At 43.0% G+C, this 17997-nt stretch overlaps 1 protein-coding gene across 3 annotated transcripts in view; it reads left to right on the forward strand.

Moving 5' to 3' along the window:
* The first annotated feature begins 485 nt into the window (after positions 1–485).
* Positions 486–17997, forward strand: part of NSMCE1 (NSE1 homolog, SMC5-SMC6 complex component) — a 36307-nt gene continuing 18795 nt past the window's right edge. The window contains exons 1-3 of one of the 3 annotated variants that reach the window (XM_081257284.1): positions 541–566; positions 966–1057; positions 7669–7815. In XM_081257284.1, the coding sequence (XP_081113410.1) occupies positions 7680–7815 (136 nt within the window). In that variant the 5' untranslated portion in view covers positions 541–566; positions 966–1057; positions 7669–7679. Of the gene's footprint in view, positions 567–965; positions 1058–7668; positions 7816–17997 lie in introns of all 3 variants that reach the window. The other 2 variants (XM_081257283.1, XM_081257285.1) reach the window with 2 other exon arrangements.

Here is a 17997-nt window from a genome sequence, read left to right on the forward strand (position 1 = left end):
TTCTTAGGGACTATTATTATCCCTACTAGACAGAAGAAGAACCTGAGGCTCAGTGCAGCTCCATGACTTGCCCAGGATCTGGCAACTAGTAAGTGACAGTCAAGATTCTAGCGCACGCTATAAGACAACAGAGGCCTCTTTCTTGACCATGAGGCCACACTGTCAGTTCTACAGATGGGAAAACTGAGGCCTGGGACAGGGCACTAACTTGTGCCCACGGAATCGCGCCCATTGAAGAGGGCATACTGCACTCTTGCTCTTCCCCCTCTTGGGCCGCGGAGTGCCACTGCGGAGCGGCAGGCGGAGGACGAGAAGCGAAAGCCCTTTCCTCTAAGGTACCGAGAGCCGCTTAGATGCGCGAACTCCCGCCCTAACTGAAGGATCCCGCGACTCCAAGGAAACGGCGCGGGCTGGAGAACAGGAAGTGAGTCGCCCGGTGGGAGGGACAAATCTGCTACAGTCACCAATGGGAACGCCGCGTCCGCGTTTGCCCCGCCCCGAGGGAGGGCCCGAGCCCGCCTTTTTGCCTTCGCCGCCGGCAGTGTGGGCTGCGCTTGGGCGCTGCGGTGGGTAATCGGGGCGCGGGGGCGCGAGGCTGACAGGGAAGGAAGAGGGCGGCTCAGGAAGGCGAGGGGCGGACGGCCGGTGGGGGTCAGGCCCCGGGGGTCGGTCCGCGTGTTGTGCCACAGTGTGGCTCCGGGGCCCGGGGGCTGGGGCTTCTCAATTCCTGATGGGGAAACTGAGGCCCCGACAGGGGCGGCAGAGCTAGGTAGACCGGAAGCTCGTCCATCACACGCAGACATTTTAAAAACGTAATATTAGGTGAAAAAATACTTTAAATCATAATATTAGTTGAAAAAGCAAAATACAAAATTCTTTGTAAACTGAATAAGTAAAATAAGGCCTTCACTGATCACCCTCTTAGTCTCGCCGGCCTCTGTGCTTCCCCTCTATTTTGGGTACAGAACTTCTTACTTTGTACAAGTCCGCAGCCCCTTATTTTAAAGCCCTGAGGTTGGATGTGTTCAGAACCCCGATTTTCTCGGATTTTCGAAAGGTAATATGGCGCATATATGTCCTGTCATATCTTGAGCGGGGTCTGGGGCAATGTCTTGTGATCAAATACATTACTTTTCTCACAGCTAAATATGTGCATATTTACGCGAAGGGGGTAAACAACAACCATAAATAGTCTCATCTGAGGTCAGAGCAGGTTTTCAAACTTAAAAGATTAGTTTTGAGAACTTTAGAGATTTGAGAATTGCAGATAAGGGACCTGGATCATAATTTTATCGTTCACTCATATTTCTCATTAATTCGGCCTGAGGCTGCCACAGTTCCTCACCCTGCTTTTGTATGGTCACTTCCCTGTCTCCATCACTAACGCTGTGTCGCCTTGTGCTCTCTCAGCCTCAGTTTCCTCATCTGTAAAATGGGATCAGTAATGCTTTCCTCATAAGGTTCTGGGGAGGATGAAATGAGACTGTGAATGTGAAACATTAATACTGTGTCTAGCACTTGGCCCAGATAGTTATGTTTGAAATTTGCTTATTCCACAAACATTTCTATTTTTAAATTATTTGAATGGTGATACACCCCCCTTTCATAGAGACAACTGACTTCTCTGCATAAACAAGCCTATATGTATCTTTCACCCTCATTTTCCCACCCCTTTTCCCCAAATTATAGCATTGTATACTGTTCTATACCTCCTTCTTATTAACATTTATTTTGGCTGTTTCTTAACATACTTATATAATTTTCTTTTTTTTTTATTAAGCTAAGTTACCCGCCTATAAAAATGTGTGATATAAGTTTGAAGAACAAAAGTACAGTGAACACCATCCACACACCACCAAGTTAAGAAATAGTACATTGTTGGGCTTCCCTGGTGGCGCAGTGGTTGAGAGCCCGCCTGCTGATGCAGGGGACACGGGTTCGTGCCCTGGTCCGGGAAGATCCCTAGCCGCGGAGCGGCTAGGCCCGTGAGCCATGGCTGCTGAGCCTGTGCGTCTGGAGCCTGTGCTCCGCAACGGGCGAGGCCACAACCGTGAGAGGCCCATGTACCACAAAAAAAAAAAAAAAAAGAGAAATAGTACATTGTCATATCCTCAAAGCCTCCACTGAATCATTTTCTTCCCTCCCTAAAGATAACTACTGCCCTAAATATTATGTTATCGTTCCCTTGTTTTTCCTTGTACTTTTTAGTATCTATGTATCGCTCATGAATGCAGTGTACGATTTTGCTAGTTTTTAGATTTTATATAAATGGGATCCGAATATATATTTTGTGTGACTTGATTTTTGCACATAACATTACATTTATGAGATGCATCCATTGTTACTATGAGTAGCTCTACTTCATTGCTGTTTTGAATTCCATGGTATGATTATAAAGTCTTTATGTAGGTGTTCTTCAGTTGATTGGCACTTATACTGTTACCAGATTTTTGCTATTACATCATGCTTCATAAACATACTTCCTGGGGTAAATATGGAAGTTTCTGTAAGGTATATACCTAATAGTAGGTTTCTGGGCATATCAGATTTGTAGTGATATCAAATCAATGTCTGAAGTGGTTATAGGGGCTTATACTCTACCAGCAGTGGATGAAAGTTTCAGCCTCAGCCATTCTTAAGAATTTATGCCTTTCTGGTGATGGGTAAGACATTAATCACTATGGTTTTAATACTCATTTGCCTGATGACATTGAACATTTCTTTACGTATGTATTAGTCACTTGTGCATTCTCTTCATAAATTTTCTCTTGCTCATTTTTCTCTTACATTGCCTTCCCCTTACTGATTTGTAAGATTTGTTTATATATTCTGAATCTTTTGTGTGTGGCTTAAATGCGTTTCAGATACCTTCCAGTTTGAGCTTGTCTTTTGTCTCTCTGTCTCTCTCTGTCTCTGTCTCTCTCTCCCCCACTTTCTGTATTTTTGATGAACAGAGGTTCTTAATTTTAACAAAATCGGATTTATCAGTATATTCTTTTATGGTTTGTACTTTTCATATCTTTTAAAGAAATTCTGCTTTCCCTACCTTTGGGTCATAAAGTTATACTCCTATATTGTTGTCTAAAAGTTTTATTGTGTTTCCTTTCTTATGACCTTAATCCTCAAGAATTGAGTTTTGTGCATAATGTGAAGTAAGGGTCTAGTTTTATTTTTTTTCACATATGAATAATGGGTTGTTCTTGCACCTTTCATTGAAAAGTCTGCTTTGATCTGGAGTTCCATTTCTTCAACATATCAAGTATCCATATATGTATACATTTCTATTTCTTAGTTGTCTATTCTGTTCCATTGGCCTTATTTGTCCATTTCTGTACCATTATCACCCATTATTCATTACTCTACCTGTATAATAAGTCGTGGTACCTGGTAGGACAAGTCCTCCTGCCTTTATCTTCTCTAAGAATGTCTTTGCTGCTTTGCCTTTACATTTTCTATGTAAAATTTAGAACCATCTTGTCAAATCACACACAGACATGTACAAAGCCTGTGAGGATTTTGATTGGAATTGTATTGATTCAATTGCATTGGATCAGTTTGGATTTTAAAGTGATTGCTTTGAACATTTCATTCTTAAGTGTTATGCGTGCTGTGGGTTTTTGTAGAAGTTTCCTTCTATTCCAAGTTTGTTAAAGAGTTTTTAGTATGAACAAATATTGAATTTTATCAACTATATTTTCTGCATCTATTAAGATGATTGTATGCTTTTTCTCCTTTCTGTTAATGTGGTGGGTCACACTGATTGGTTTTTCTCTCCCGCCACAGCTTTATTGAGATATTATTGACATATGACATTTTTTTTAACATCTTTATTGGAGTGTAATTGCTTTACAATGGTTTGTTAGTTTCTGCTTTATAACAAAGTGAATCAGTTATACATATACATATGTCCCCATATCCCCTCCCTCTTGCGTCTCCCTGCCTCCCACCCCTCCCTCGGTCACAAAGCACCGAGCTCATCTCCCTGTGCTATGTGGCTGCTTCCCACTAGCTATCTATTTTACATTTGGCAGTGTATGATGTCCATGCCACTCTCTCACTTTGTCCCAGCTTACCCTTCCCCCTCCCCTTGTCCTCAAGTCCATTCTCTTAGTAGGTCTGCGTCTTTATTCCCGTCTTGCCCCTAGGTTCTTCATGACCATTTTTTTTGTTTGTTTTTTAGATTCCATGTATATGTGTTAGCATACGGTATTTGTTTTTCTCTTTCTGACTTACTTCACTCTGTATGACAGACTCTAGGTCCATCCACCTCACTGTAAATAACTCGATTTCATTTCTTTTTATGACATGACATTTGATGGACTTTCAGATGTTTAACCATTGCTGGGATAAACCACTCGATCGCAGTATATTGTCCTTTTTACATTGCTAGATTCGGTGTGTTAACATTTTTGCTATGTTCATGAAGATAACGGATTTTCATTTTACCTTCTTTTGAAGTCTTTATTAGGTTTCAGTGCCCAATTTATGTCAGCCTCATCAGATGCTTTGGGGATGGTTTGTTCTTTTTCTGGCTCTGGGATAGTTTATGTAACATTTGAAATGATTTGTTTCTAGAATGTTTGGTAGGATTTCTTGATAAATCCATTGGGACCTGAAGTGTTCTTTGTGGGAAGATAAATTTCCCATAAAATGTCTTTAATGGTTATAAATTGTTTTGGTTTCTAAATTATCTTTAGTCAGTTTTGAGTGAATTTCCTATGACTTTGTACATATTTAAAATACAGCTTATTTTAAGTTGTCTATAATATCTTTTTAAAATGTTTGTCTCTGCAATTAGTTTCCCTTTTTCATTCCAAATATTATTTATTTATAAGTTTTCTCTCTCTTGGAAAATCTTGTCAGAGGTTTGTCACTTTTATTAAGTGTTCTCAAAGAATAATTTTGGTTTTATTGATCTTTTCAGATATGCACTTATTTTCTATTTCATTAATTTCTGGTCTTTATTATTTTCTTGCTTTAACGTTCTTTGGATTTAATTTGCTGTTATTATTTTTATAGCTTCTTCAGATGGATGTCTAACTCACTAATTTTCACGCCCCCCCTCCCCCCAAAAAATGTATATATATAAACATTTAAGACTATTAATTTCTCTCTACTGTTTTAGTTGCCTCCCACCAATTTCTATGTGTAGTATTTTATTTTCAGTTCAAAATATTTTCTGATTTCCATTAACAATTCCTCTTTGAAAAAGGATAATTTAGGAGTGTGTTTCTTAAATTTTAAACAGTTTTTCTACTTTTCTTTCTGTTTCTGGTTCCCACCTTTATTGCATTGCAGTCAGAGAACATGTTCTGTATGAGACCAGTCTTTTACAGTTTGCTAAGACTTGCTTTCTGACCCATATGTGGCAATTTGCAAAATTGTTCCAGGTATGCTTGAAGATCGGGTATTCTGTAGCTGTTGAGTACAATGTTTTATGCATGTCCATCAGATTAAGCTTTTTGTTGTGTTTTACAAATCTTCTCTATACACACATTTTTTGTTCATTTATCAGTGATGGAGAGGGATATGTTAGAATCTCCCACTATGGTTATGGATTTGTATGTTTATTTTTGTAGGTCTGTTAACTGTTTTGAGGTTCTGTTATTATGTGCTTGAATACTTAAAATTGTTATGGCTTCTTTGGAACTGAACCTTTTTATCATTTTATGGGGACCATCCTTATCTCTAGTAATGCTTTCTGCCTTTAAGTCTATTTTGTGTCATATTAATATAGCCACACCAGCTCTCTTTTGGTTAGTTCACAGAGTGTACATTTTCCTATCCTTTTACTGTAAATTTTTTGGCATTCTTAGTTTTAGAAGTAACTTCTATGTCATATAGCTAGGTTTTATTAATTATTCAATTCGACAAGTTTTTGATCTGGTTTAACAGCCTGGCTCTATCATCTACTTAAAGACCCTTAGTTTGGAAAGTCTGAATCTCCAGAGTTTCTAGGGTGAAAGTCCGAATTCCTCAGCCCAGCGTATTCTGTTCTTTTGTCTGGAACAATCACTGGCAAATAAGGGTACTCAGTACCTAAAAATAGAATGGATGAATGAAGGTACTGATCCTAGTGATAGGAAATAGACTTGGCAGGACGTGGGGACCGGCTGGATCTAGTCAGCCTCAGGGGAGAGGAGGGTCAGGGTTTGATGCTGAGGTCTGCGGTGTCTGTATGTCTGCGTGGACTGTAACACCCAAACCAGATGATTCTCGAAGAGGACTTGGGGGGAGGAAGGGGTTGAGGAAGGAGAAGATGAGTCTGGTTTAGGATGGGTTGAGGTTGAGATGCTGGTGAGATATTCTCGAGGAGAGCTAGCAGGCAGTCAGAGAAGCTGGTCATGAGATGGTGCATCTTCCCAGCTCTGAGGCCCAGCTGATGACGCCGTTGAAAAAGAACAGTGACTAACCTTTTTGCGTATCTCCTAGAGCTAGTTCTTGGCAAACCCTTGGTAGTCATATCTCATTTAAACTGCATCTTATTCTTTAAAGATCGTATTATCCCCATTTTATAGAAGAAAAGACTGAGATTAAGCATATTAGCTAAAAATGTGTGTGTTATATTTGCCTAAGGTAACAGCGACTTTCTTATAAGATCATAGCATCACCTGAAGTGGATGTTAAAACCTCAGAATTTCAAGCCCCTCTGCAGTCAGAACCTCCAGAAAAGACCTGGGGATCTGCATTTTTAATACGCAGGTTAGGTGATTCTTAAGATCAGACGGGTCTGGCAGGCACAAGTCTCAAAGCCACCTGTCTACTTCTCACCCTGAGGTCTTAGCCGCTGCACTGTGCCACCTCTCTGTGGCAGGGGCAGGCTTTTTGATCAGGGCTTGTGCAGTCCTTTTATCAGCTCTGATCTTTGTGGTTTGTGGAAAGATAGCGTTTTAGTAGAGAGCAGGAGATTTTCAAAAACACCCTGCAGTCCTAGCATGACAGTTGTTTTATTAGTGGTTTGGGAAAGGAGAAGGAAACTAGCATTTATTAAGTGTTTACTAGTAGTCCTCTAAGCAGTGGAAGTTATTCTGATCTTATAGTGAGAAATGGGGCCTCAGCTAAATTTATCGCAGGCCATAGATCTGGTAGGAGGCTGAGCCAAGTTTCAGACCCAGAAGTATCTACTAGTAAAAACAGCTAAAATTTTTTTTTAGTGTCTAGTCTGTTACCAGGCTCTTATATGTATTTTTTTTATTGAGGTATAGTTGATATACAATATTATATAAGTTTCAGGTGTACAACAGAGTGATTCACAATTTTTAAAGGTTACACTCCACTTACAGTTGTTAAAGGCTTTTATGTGTATTTACTCATTTAATCCTCATAGTAATTCTAGGGAAGACGTTTCTATCACTATTCTCACTTAACAGATCAGAAACTGAAGCACGTGGAGGTTAAGAGTCCCTGTTTCACACACCTCCGTGGTGGAGCGGCCTGTGAATCCAGGCTTCCTGGCTGCGTCCAGAGTCCACACTTCTCACCACTGCCCAGTACTAATTTGCCTCACCCCTGACTCGTGTCCTTTTCATCTTTGTACTATTCAGTGTGATGAACTAGATTTTAAAAACCATAACAAACTTTTATCTGTTAATGTAAATTGGAACAGACCATGGAACGTTGCTTTTGGTGTGCTCAGACGTGACTGGATTGCCTTTGCTTCTTTTTTAGTTCCACCATCCATGCAGGGCAGCACGGGGAGAGTGGGCGTCATGACTGATGTCCACCGGCGGTTCCTGCAGCTGCTGATGACTCACGGCGTGCTGGAGGAGTGGGATGTCCAGCGCTTACAGAAGCACTGCTATAAGGTCCATGACCGTGAGTATCGTTTCCCTGTTCCCAGGCTGCTCTGCCACCGTGTGATCAGGGACTAGTGACACTGGACTAATACCATGTACCCAGTCAACTGGTACTGCTGACCTGGGCATTCAAGTCTCTCACCATCTCATGCCAGCCCACCTTTCTCATCTCATCTTCAACTTTTTATTTTTTTTTAAAGTAAATCTAAAGTTTAGCCCAGTGGCTAAGAACTTGGACTCTGAAGCTGGATAGTCATGGTTCACACCAAAGCTCTAGCACCTTCTCCAGTCCAAGTTGCTTCATCTCTCTAATGAGGATAATTATTTGTACTTCACACCTGGGGTGGTTCAGAGGCTTAAGAGACATAGTACATACAAAACACCTGGCACGGAAGGCGCTGCACTGGCTATTGATAGGAAGAGGGCACCTTAGCACAGGGGTGAAGGGCACAGCCTTGGACTTGGCCAAATTGGTAAAGTGCCATCCCTGCCCTGTGCCAGCTGTGGGCATTGGGAGCATCTTCTCAGTGGGTTGTTGGGAGGGGTAAATAAGATAACACATGCGGAACACTCAGAGACAGGACCTGGTTTCAATAACTGGAGGGTAGCAGGAGAAGCAAGAGGATCCGTTTTGATAGATCAGTGAAATCAATGGTAGATCTTACTGACTGTCAGTAAGGGTAGATCTTGTTGAGTGAAAAAAGAAAGTTGACAACTTATACCTATTGTATGATGTCATTGTGCTAAGTGTTTTTTTAAAACTTCACGATCTTTATTGTTCATGAATACGTACATCTGTGTGTAAAAATATAAAAGTGGATTCTAGAAGGATGTGCAGTACACCATAAGTGTGCTTGCCTTTGGGGAGAGGAGGAGTGGGATCGTTTTGTAGCTAGAAATCAAAGGATACTTCGTCGTTACCCTGTTTTGTTCTTTTATTTAAAAAAAGACTTAAAGTAAACACGGCATTGTCAGCATAGTCTAATGGTTGTCCTTCTGACTGATTAACAAGAAGTTAAGTATTTGTTTTTTATTCTATGTTTTTGTCTTTCTGTATTTTTAATTTTCAAAAGAAGTAGTCAGCTAAGTCGAGAGGGGTGGGGAAAGGTGTGGGAGGGGCCCTGGGTGCACCGGTGAAGGGGCCCAAGACGAGGTGACACATTGCGAGAACTGCAGCCTGTGGCCTGACAGAGGCAGAAGCCAGATCCCTAGGAGCTGAGGGGGGAAGGGCAGTAAGAGGGAAGACAGTGAGTAGAGAAGCGGTGTCTTCCTGATGTGCAGAGGAAGGAAGGCTTAAGAGGGTGGCGTTTAGAGAAGAGGCAGGGTTTGAAGCGGCTGCTCCAGTGAGGTATTCACGGAAAATTCTGGGAGCTGGACGGTGCGCATCAACAAATTAAAAGCTTGGAGGGGCCCTACAGTAAGGAATCCTTTTAAACTCTGTTTAATCTTCTGTGTCCAAACTTAATTGACCTCCAAACCTTGGGAAACTCTGGACGAGAACATACGCTGTGTGGGAAGAGAACAGGTTCTTGTGGTACGTAGGTTTACAGGTTATGAAGAACTCATAATTGTACCCCATAGTAATGGGTTTTTTTTTTTAAATTTAATTCTGTGGATATTGCAGACTTCTAGAAGGATTTGAAGCAGGAGAGTGACATAATTATTGCTGTGTTTGAGACTCCCCTTCTGGTGAAAATAAGTTTGCTCTAACTGCCTGTACTGTGGTGGATTGGGGTCCTTGGTGAGAGCCTCCTTTATGGAAAGGGAATATTACCTCTGTCAAGCTACCTTCTCTTGCTCTTTAAAAAAACACAGCAGGACTTTAAACCTGGCCCTCAATGCCCTTTCCTTTAGTGATGGGCAGAATCATGCTTTTCTTAATTTTACCTACGTGACAGTTCCTTTTCCCTTTTAGTTTCTCATCTGAGTCCTGAGTGTGAGCTTTATTGTTGAGGGGAAGTTTCAGAGCTCACTGGAAGGAGCTCTGTGATGCCTGAGCACTAAGAATGAAAGTGGTTTTGCTTTTATTTGACCTTTCAAGTTGTCATGACCTAACTTAGGAAAGTCCTGGAAAATGTGTCTAGGAATTGATTTATTCTTCACACTTTATGTACCATTTCTGTGCATCAAGATATGGTTATGGGGCCTCCCTGGTGGCGCAGTGGTTGAGAGTCCGCCTGCCGATGCAGGGGATACGGGTTCGTGCCCCGGTCTGGGAGGATCCCATATGCCGCGGAGCGGCTGGGCCCGTGAGCCGTGGCCGCTGGGCCTGCGCGTCCGGAGCCTGTGCTCCGCAACGGGAGAGGCCACAACAGTGAGAGGCCCGCGTACCACAAAAAGAAAAAAAAAAAAAAAAAAAAAGATATGGTTATGGCTAGGGTAGTCAGGATAGAACTATAGGTGTTTGCTCCCATCGTTCATTAAAAAAAAAAGGGGGAGAGAGAGAAAAGTTTGTTTCCAAGTGTTAATGTTATTTGAGAGATTTTTAAACTGAGGGGTGATGGAATGAAATTATCTAAAGTTAAGTAAAAACTTGCAAGACCAATATTATTAATCTCCTATCTTTTGAAGAGATTCCTAGGAAATTCCCCTTTTACCAACTAGAAAAATATTTAGGTTCTCAGTGTATGATGAAACAAAGGAGTATTTGAAACTGCAAGTTTCAGTTTCCCAGAGCATTTGTCCCTTTTATCAAAGCACTTCCTATTCTGGGCTCTTGCTTGGGCTCTCCTTTTACTGTCATTAGGGGAAGACCAACTCCCCACATCTCTGGCTAGTGAAGAATTTCAATTTTTTTTCTGATGTCCTGGTATAAAGCCTTGGCCTTTCTTCCTGGCATTGGAGCACCTTAGATTTTGAACCAGGGCTTGTGTACAAGCATGTGGCCATCCAGCACCATTTCCTGAGACTCTCCAGTGGGCCAGGCCTCTGTGCAAGAGATAAACTTGACACAGAGATAAACTTTTGCTTCGCCTTGGGTTTTGTGAGTCAGACATGGAATCAGACATGGAATCAGACGATTCCAGTATAAGCCCCCTTGATGGGAGCAAGTACAGGAGGCCTGGGGAGTGGTGGTTAAGAAGACTTGGATTTGAGGATTTCCACTTTAGACCAAGATAGAGTAACAGGGACTAATTTACCTCCCTGTCTGAAACAATCAATAAATGGACAAAAACATGCAACACCGGACATTAGTCAGTGAAGGACAGTGATCTCTTGAGAGGTAGGCATGAGGGTTTTTCCCTCTTGACACCAAATATGCATTTTTTTCTCCAGCACTGCCTCCCCAGTTCTCTGGACACCAACTTGAGTGTCCAAGAACTCAATTCAGTTCTGACACTACCTACCTGGAGTGAGGGGCTTAGTCCCACGAGACTGCCCCTACTTACGATGCCAGTCTCAAGTCCTGGGCCACCCATACTTCTGACTGGCTATAAATCAGGGTTCTCATGATGCCCTCCTCAGGTTCAATACATTGGTAGAATGGCTCACGGAACTCAGGAAGACACTTTACTTGCATTTGCTGGTTTACTATACAGGCTACAACTCAAGAACAGCCATATGGATAAGATGCACAGGGCAGGCTGTTGGGGGCAGGGCTGGTTTGGAGCCTCTGTGCCCTCTCTGGGTGCTCCATCCTCCTAGCACCTGGGTGTGTTCACCATCCCGGAAGCGCTCCAGATCTCAACATTTAGGGATTTTTTAAATGGAGGTTTTATCACGTAGTCATGATTGATTAAATCATTGGCTGTTGGTGATTAGCTCAGTCTCCTCTGCCCAGAGTTGTGGGATGGGGCTGAAAGTTCCAGGCATGTAATCAAGGCTTGGTCTTCCTGGCAACCAGCCCCCATCCTGAAGTTATTTAGGGACCTGCCAAGAGTCATCTCATTAGAACAAAAGACCTGCCTATCACCTTCTCACTTAGGAAATTCCAAGTGTTTTAGGAGCTCTGTGCCAGGAACCAGGGACAAAGAGCAAGTATCTTTCTTTCTTTCTTTTTTTTTTTTAAACATCTTTATCGGAGTATAATTGCTTTACCATGGTGTGTTAGTTTCTGCTTTATAACAAAGTGAATCAGTTATACATATACATATGTCCCCATATCTCCTCCCTCTTGCTTCTCCCTCCCTCCCACCTGCAAGTATCTTTCTATACCACAGGGAGAATTGGGGTGCGCCCTACAGTTGCCTCTGCTCACTGCTGTGAGAGCACTTTCAGGCCATGGCACAGGGGAAACCAGGCAGAGCTAGACAGACACTCTGAGTTGAGGAGATGGAGCTGAGAGTTCAAGGAGATGAAAGCAGCTAGGGTTTGTAGGACAGAGAACTGTACTAGAGAAGAGAGATGCACAGAGAGAGAAGTAGAGATCTGTAGAGTGCCCCTCCACCCGCATCAAGGATCCAGCTGAGAACTGACCAGCACGGGAACTACCTGAGGCTAAGGAAAGAACCAGTTGAAAGAAAGAATTAGGGAAACAATGTAGCATGTTCACACGGGGCTGGGAATAGTGCCTGTTCCAGGCCCAAATGGCGTCCCTGGTGAATTCTACCAAACATTCAAGGAGGAAGTAGTACCAATTCCACCCTCACTCTTCCAGAAAATTGAAGAGAAGGGAACGCTTCCCAACTCATTTTATTAGGCTTGCGTTATCCTGATACTAAAACCAAAGACACTGCAAGGAGAGAAGACTAAAGACCGAGATCCCTCATGAATGTAGATGCTGAAATTCTAGACACAATTTTTGCCAATCTCATTCAGCAATATATAAAAAGGCTGATGTAATATGACCAAGTGGGGTTTACCCCAAGAATGCAGGGTTGGTTTAACATTTGAAAATCAATCAGTGTAATTCACCGCATTAACAAACTAAAAAAGCAAAACCATATGATCATGTCAGTAGGTGCAGAAGAAGCATTTGACAAAATCCAACATCTACCCTGGCATGATGAAGCAGAAGTTTCTTACAGAAAACGAAAGTGACCCTCAGGGGCAGGGTGTAAACAAGATAAACAGGACCTCACGCCTTAGAGCAGGAGAGAGGAATCAACAACTGTCTGCACAGAGTTGAAAAATCCAACATCTATTTCTGATTTAAAAAAACAACAACCGGGGTTTCCCTGGTGGTGCAGTGGTTAAGAATCCACCTGCCAGTGCAGGGGACACGGGTTCGAGCCCTGGTCCGGGAAGATCCCACATGCCGCGGAGCAACTAAGCCCGTGCGCCACAACTACTGAGCCTGCACTCTAGAGCCTGTGAGCACAACTACTGAGCCTGCGTGCTGCAGCTACTGAAGCCCACGTGCCTAGAGCCCATGCTCCGCAACAAGAGAAGCCGCCACTGCAATGAGAAGCCCGCGCACCGCAACGAAGAGTAGCCCCCGCTTGCCGCAACTAGAGAAAGCCCGCACGCAGCAACGAAGACCCAGTGCAGCCAAAAATCATAAATAAAAATAAATAAATAAATCTATATAAAAAAAAAAACCCTCAGCAAGTAGGAAAAGAAGGGAACTTCTTTAACCCAATAAAGGGGATCTGTGTAAAACTACAGCTAACATATTTAATTGTGAGAGACCGAATACTTCTCCCCTAATATCAGGAGCAAGACAGGAACATCCATTCTCATCATTTCTGTTCACCATTGTACTAGAGGTTCTAGCCAGTGCACTCAGGCAAGGGAAAAAACAAAAATCCACATTGGAAAGGAAGACATAAAAGTGTCTATTCACAGACATGATCATCATAGAAAATGTGATGGAATCTTTGAAAAAGCTACTAGAACTAATAAATGAGCTTAGTAAAGTTGCAGGATACAAGATATACAAAAATCAGTTGCATTTCTGTGTGTTAGCAGTGAATCATCAGAAACTGAAAAATTTTTTAAAGCACAATTTATAATAGCATCAAAAATATGAAGTACTTAGGAATAAATCTGACAAAAATTTGTAAGGCCTGTAAACTGAAAACCACAGAATATTGCTGAGAGAAATTAAGGAAGATCTAAATAGATGGAGAGACATGCCACGTTCATGGGCTGGAAAATTCAGTATTGCTAAGATATCAGTTTTCCCCAAATGATATATAGATTCAACTCAATTTCAGTCAAATTGAAACCGCTAGGTGGCGTTTCGGGGAGGGCTCCGAGGAGCTCCGGTTCTTTATGTCTCAGTGCAGAAAGAATTCAGTGAGTGGCAAAGTGATAGATAAGAAGTGATTTATTAGAATAGGACGCTTGTGAGGTTACAAGTAGCAGACGGGCAAGAGGGTGCCATGTGCCGAGAACTTAGTGGGCCACAGTTTTATAATCAAAGGAAAAGTGGGGAGGGGGTAAAGGCCTCCCTCTTCCTCATTCTAGAGTAGACGGCAGGCTTCCATCATCAGCTCCTCCTACAGGTTGGCCAGGGGAGTTTTCTTGTCCCTACTTGGTCAAGCCAGGACTGTCGTGGCACTATGGAAATGAGCAAAAAGGCGGTAACATATGCTAAAAATGCTAAATCATCTCAGGTTTTGATATAGTGTCACCTTTTCCTTATATTTTTGTTTTTAGTACATGCAGAGGAGTGTGTCCTAGGAATCATTAACTTACTGAGTCAGGATATGGGTAGGATGTGGGTCTCATGCCACCATTGTTTTATTGTTTTGGGGTGTGTCTCATACTTCTGTTGCATGGTTTTCTTGCTAAGGAAGTCTGCTTTCTTTTTTTTTTTTTTTTTTTTTTTTTTTTTTTTTGCGGTATGTGGGCCTCTCATTGTTGTGGCCTCTCCCGTTGCGAAGCACAGGCTCCGGACGTGCAGGCTCAGCAGCCATGGCTCACGGGCCCAGCCGCTCCGTGGCATGTGGGATCTTCCCAGACCGGGGCACGAACCCGTGTCCCCTGCATCGGCAGGCGGACTCTCAACCACTGCGCCACCAGGGAAGCCCCCAAGTCTGCTTTCTTGAGTCATCATTAACTTACAGAGGTAGCCAATATTTTTTTCTTTACTTACAATCCCCTAGCGGGATTAACTATTTAATTACAGTAAGTCCCCTATATACAAACGAGTTCCATTCCAAGAGCATGTTCTTAAGTCCAATTTGTTCGTAAGTCCAGCAAAGTTAGCCTAGGTACCCAACTAACACAATCGGCTGTATAGTACTGTCCTGTAATAGGTTTGTAATACTTTTCACAAAAATAATACATAAAAAACAAACAAAAAATAAAGACAACATTTATAATCTTACAGTATAATACCTTGAAAAGTACAACAGTACAGTACAACACCTGCCATACAGGTGCTGGCGTTGAGTGAACAGGCAAGAAGAGTTACTGACTGGAGGAGGGAGAGGAGGTGGGAGATGGTAGAGCTGAAGGATCATCAGCAATAGGAGATGGAGGGCAAGCTTCAATTTCACTGAAGCCTGACGTTGATGGCACAGGTTCTGGTTCCTTGCTGGGTTCAGTTCTATCTACCCTCCTGAAAAACCGATCCGGTGATGTCTGGGTAGTAGGTCCTTTTTTCTTGTCATAGATGACACGGTAGCACTGGATTGCGCGCTGAATGGCTGCTGCACCTTCGTGTGCCATGCTACGTTTGGGTCCTGTGCCTCAAAAACTAACAGTGCCTCCTCAAATAAAGAAAACGCCCTTGTCATTTCCTGTGTTGTGAATCTCTTCAATTCTTCAGTTACTTCTTCTTCCTCTTGTCTCTCTTTGTCCTTTCTCTGGGCACGTTCGCATCTTTGGAAGTTTGCAACTTGAAGGTTTGTATGTAGGGGACTTACTGTACCTACTTTGTCCCTTTACTCTGTCCCTATCAAAGTCCCAGCAGGGTTTTTTTTGTAGAAATTGACAAGCTGATTCCAAAATTCACATGGAAATGCAAAGAACCGAGAAGAGCCAAAACTATTTTGAAGAGGGAATCAAACTTGGACGATTAACTCTGATTAATTAGGTTAATTAAGATTACCTGATTTTAAGACTTATTATATAGCTGCCATATCAAGGCAGTGTAGTATTGGCATAAAGAAAGATATACAGGTCAGTGGAATAGAATAGAGAGTCCAGGAGTAGACCCACACGTAGATGGACAGCTGATTGTTGACGGACATGTGAAGCCAACTCAGTGAAGATAGTCTTTTCAAAAAATGATGCTTAGGGCTTCCCTGGTGGCGCAGTGGTTGAGAATCTGCCTGCCGATGCAGGGGATACGGGTTCGAGCCCTGGTCCGGGAAGGTCCCACATGCCGCAGAGCAACTAGGCCCGTGAGCCACAACTACTGAGCCTGCGCGTCTGGAGCCTGTGCTCCGCAGCAAGAGAAGCCACCGCAATGAGAAGCCCGCGCACCACAACGAAGAGTGGCCCCCGCTCACCGTAACTGGAGAAAGCCCGCATGCAGCAACAAAGGCCCAATGCGGCCAAAAATAAATAAGTAAATAAATTTATTTTTTAAAAAAATGATGCTTAGGGCTTCCCTGGTGGCGCAGTGGTTGAGAGTCCGCCTGCCGATGCAGGGGACGCAGGTTCGTGCCCCGGTCGGGGAAGATCCCACATGCCATGGAGCGGCTAGGCCCGTGAGCCATGGCCACTGAGGCTGCACGTCCGGAGCCTGTGCTCCACAACGGGAGAGACCACAGCAGTGAGAGGCCCGCGTACTGCAAAAAAAAAAAAAATGATGCTTAAATAATTGGATATCCATATTCCAAAAAAATGAACCCGAGGGGGCTTCCCTGGTGGCGCAGTGGTTGAGAGTCCGCCTGCCGAAGCAGGGGACATGGGTTCGTGCCCTGGTCCGGGAAGATCCCACATGCCACGGAGCGGCTGGGCCCGTGAGCCATGGCCGCTGAGCCTGCGTGTCCGGAGCCCGTGCTCCGCAGAGGGAGAGGCCGCAACAGTGAGAGGCCCGCGTACTGCAAAAAAAAAAAAAAAAAAAAGAACCCGAGCCATACTTTGCACCATATACAAAAGTTAACTCAAGATGAATCATATACCTAAACATAAAACCTAAAACTGTCACACTTCTAGAAGAAAATATAGGAAGAAACCTTTATGACCTAGCGTTAGGCAAAGATTTCTTGGATATGATCTATAAGAGAACAAATCAATAACTGCACTTCAGAATTTTAAAATTCTGCTCTTTAAAATATACCACTTAGAGAATGAAAAGACAAGCCAAATACTGGGAGAAAATATTTGAAAATCACATATCTGATCAAGGATTTGTATCCAGAACATATAGAGGACTCAAAAAACTCGACAATCAGAAAGCATACAACCCAATTAAAAAAGGGACAAAAGACTTGAACAGACACTTCACCAAAGTTGTGTGGATGGCAGATGAGCACATGAAAAGTTGCTCAGCCTGTCATTAGACCTTAGGGAAATGTAAACTAAAACCACAATGAGAGACTACTACACACCTATCAGAATGGCTACAGTTTCACAGACTGCGTGTGTCACGTGTTGGCAAGACAGTGGAAGAACTGGTGCTCTCATCTGCTGTTGGGTGTGAAATGATATCAACATTTTGAAAAACAGTGTGGCAGTTTCCTGACACAGCCGTTTCTCTCTCATGTACTTGTTTTTAGACTCAAGAGAAATGAAGATACATGTCCACAGAAAGGCTTGCACGTAAGTCTTCAGAGTAGGTTTACTTGTAATGGCCCCAAACTGAAAAACACCTACTTGTTCCATCAACAGGCGAACTGATAAATAGACTGTTGTGTTATCCATCTGATGGGCTACTACTTAGCAATAAAAAGGAATGAACCATTGCTATCTGCTACAATATGAATGAATCTCAAAATGGTCATGTCCAGGGGAGAAGCCAAACAAAGGAAAGTATATACTGTATGAACCCATATATAAACAATTCTAGACAATGCATATATGACTGTAGTGACAGAAAGTAGTTCAGTGGTTGCCTGGGGATGGTATAGTGGAGAGTTGTGAGGGGTGGGAGAGAGGGATTACACAGAGACATGAGGAGACTTTTAGGGAGTGATGGATATGCTTATTATCTTGACTGTGGTGATGGTTTCAAGAGTGTATACGTATTGGGACTTCCCTGGTGGCGCAGTGGTTGAGAATCTGCCTGCCAATGCAGGGGACACGGGTTTGAGCCCTGGTCCGGGAAGATGCCACATGCTGCAGAGCAGCTAAGCCCGTGTGCCACAGCTACTGAAGTCCATGCACCTAGAGCCCGTGCTCTGCAACAAGAGAAGCCGCA

Source organism: Mesoplodon bidens (assembly GCF_964165515.1).
Source record: "Mesoplodon bidens genome assembly, chromosome: 15".
In the NCBI taxonomy this organism is placed as follows: Eukaryota; Metazoa; Chordata; class Mammalia; order Artiodactyla; family Ziphiidae; genus Mesoplodon; species Mesoplodon bidens.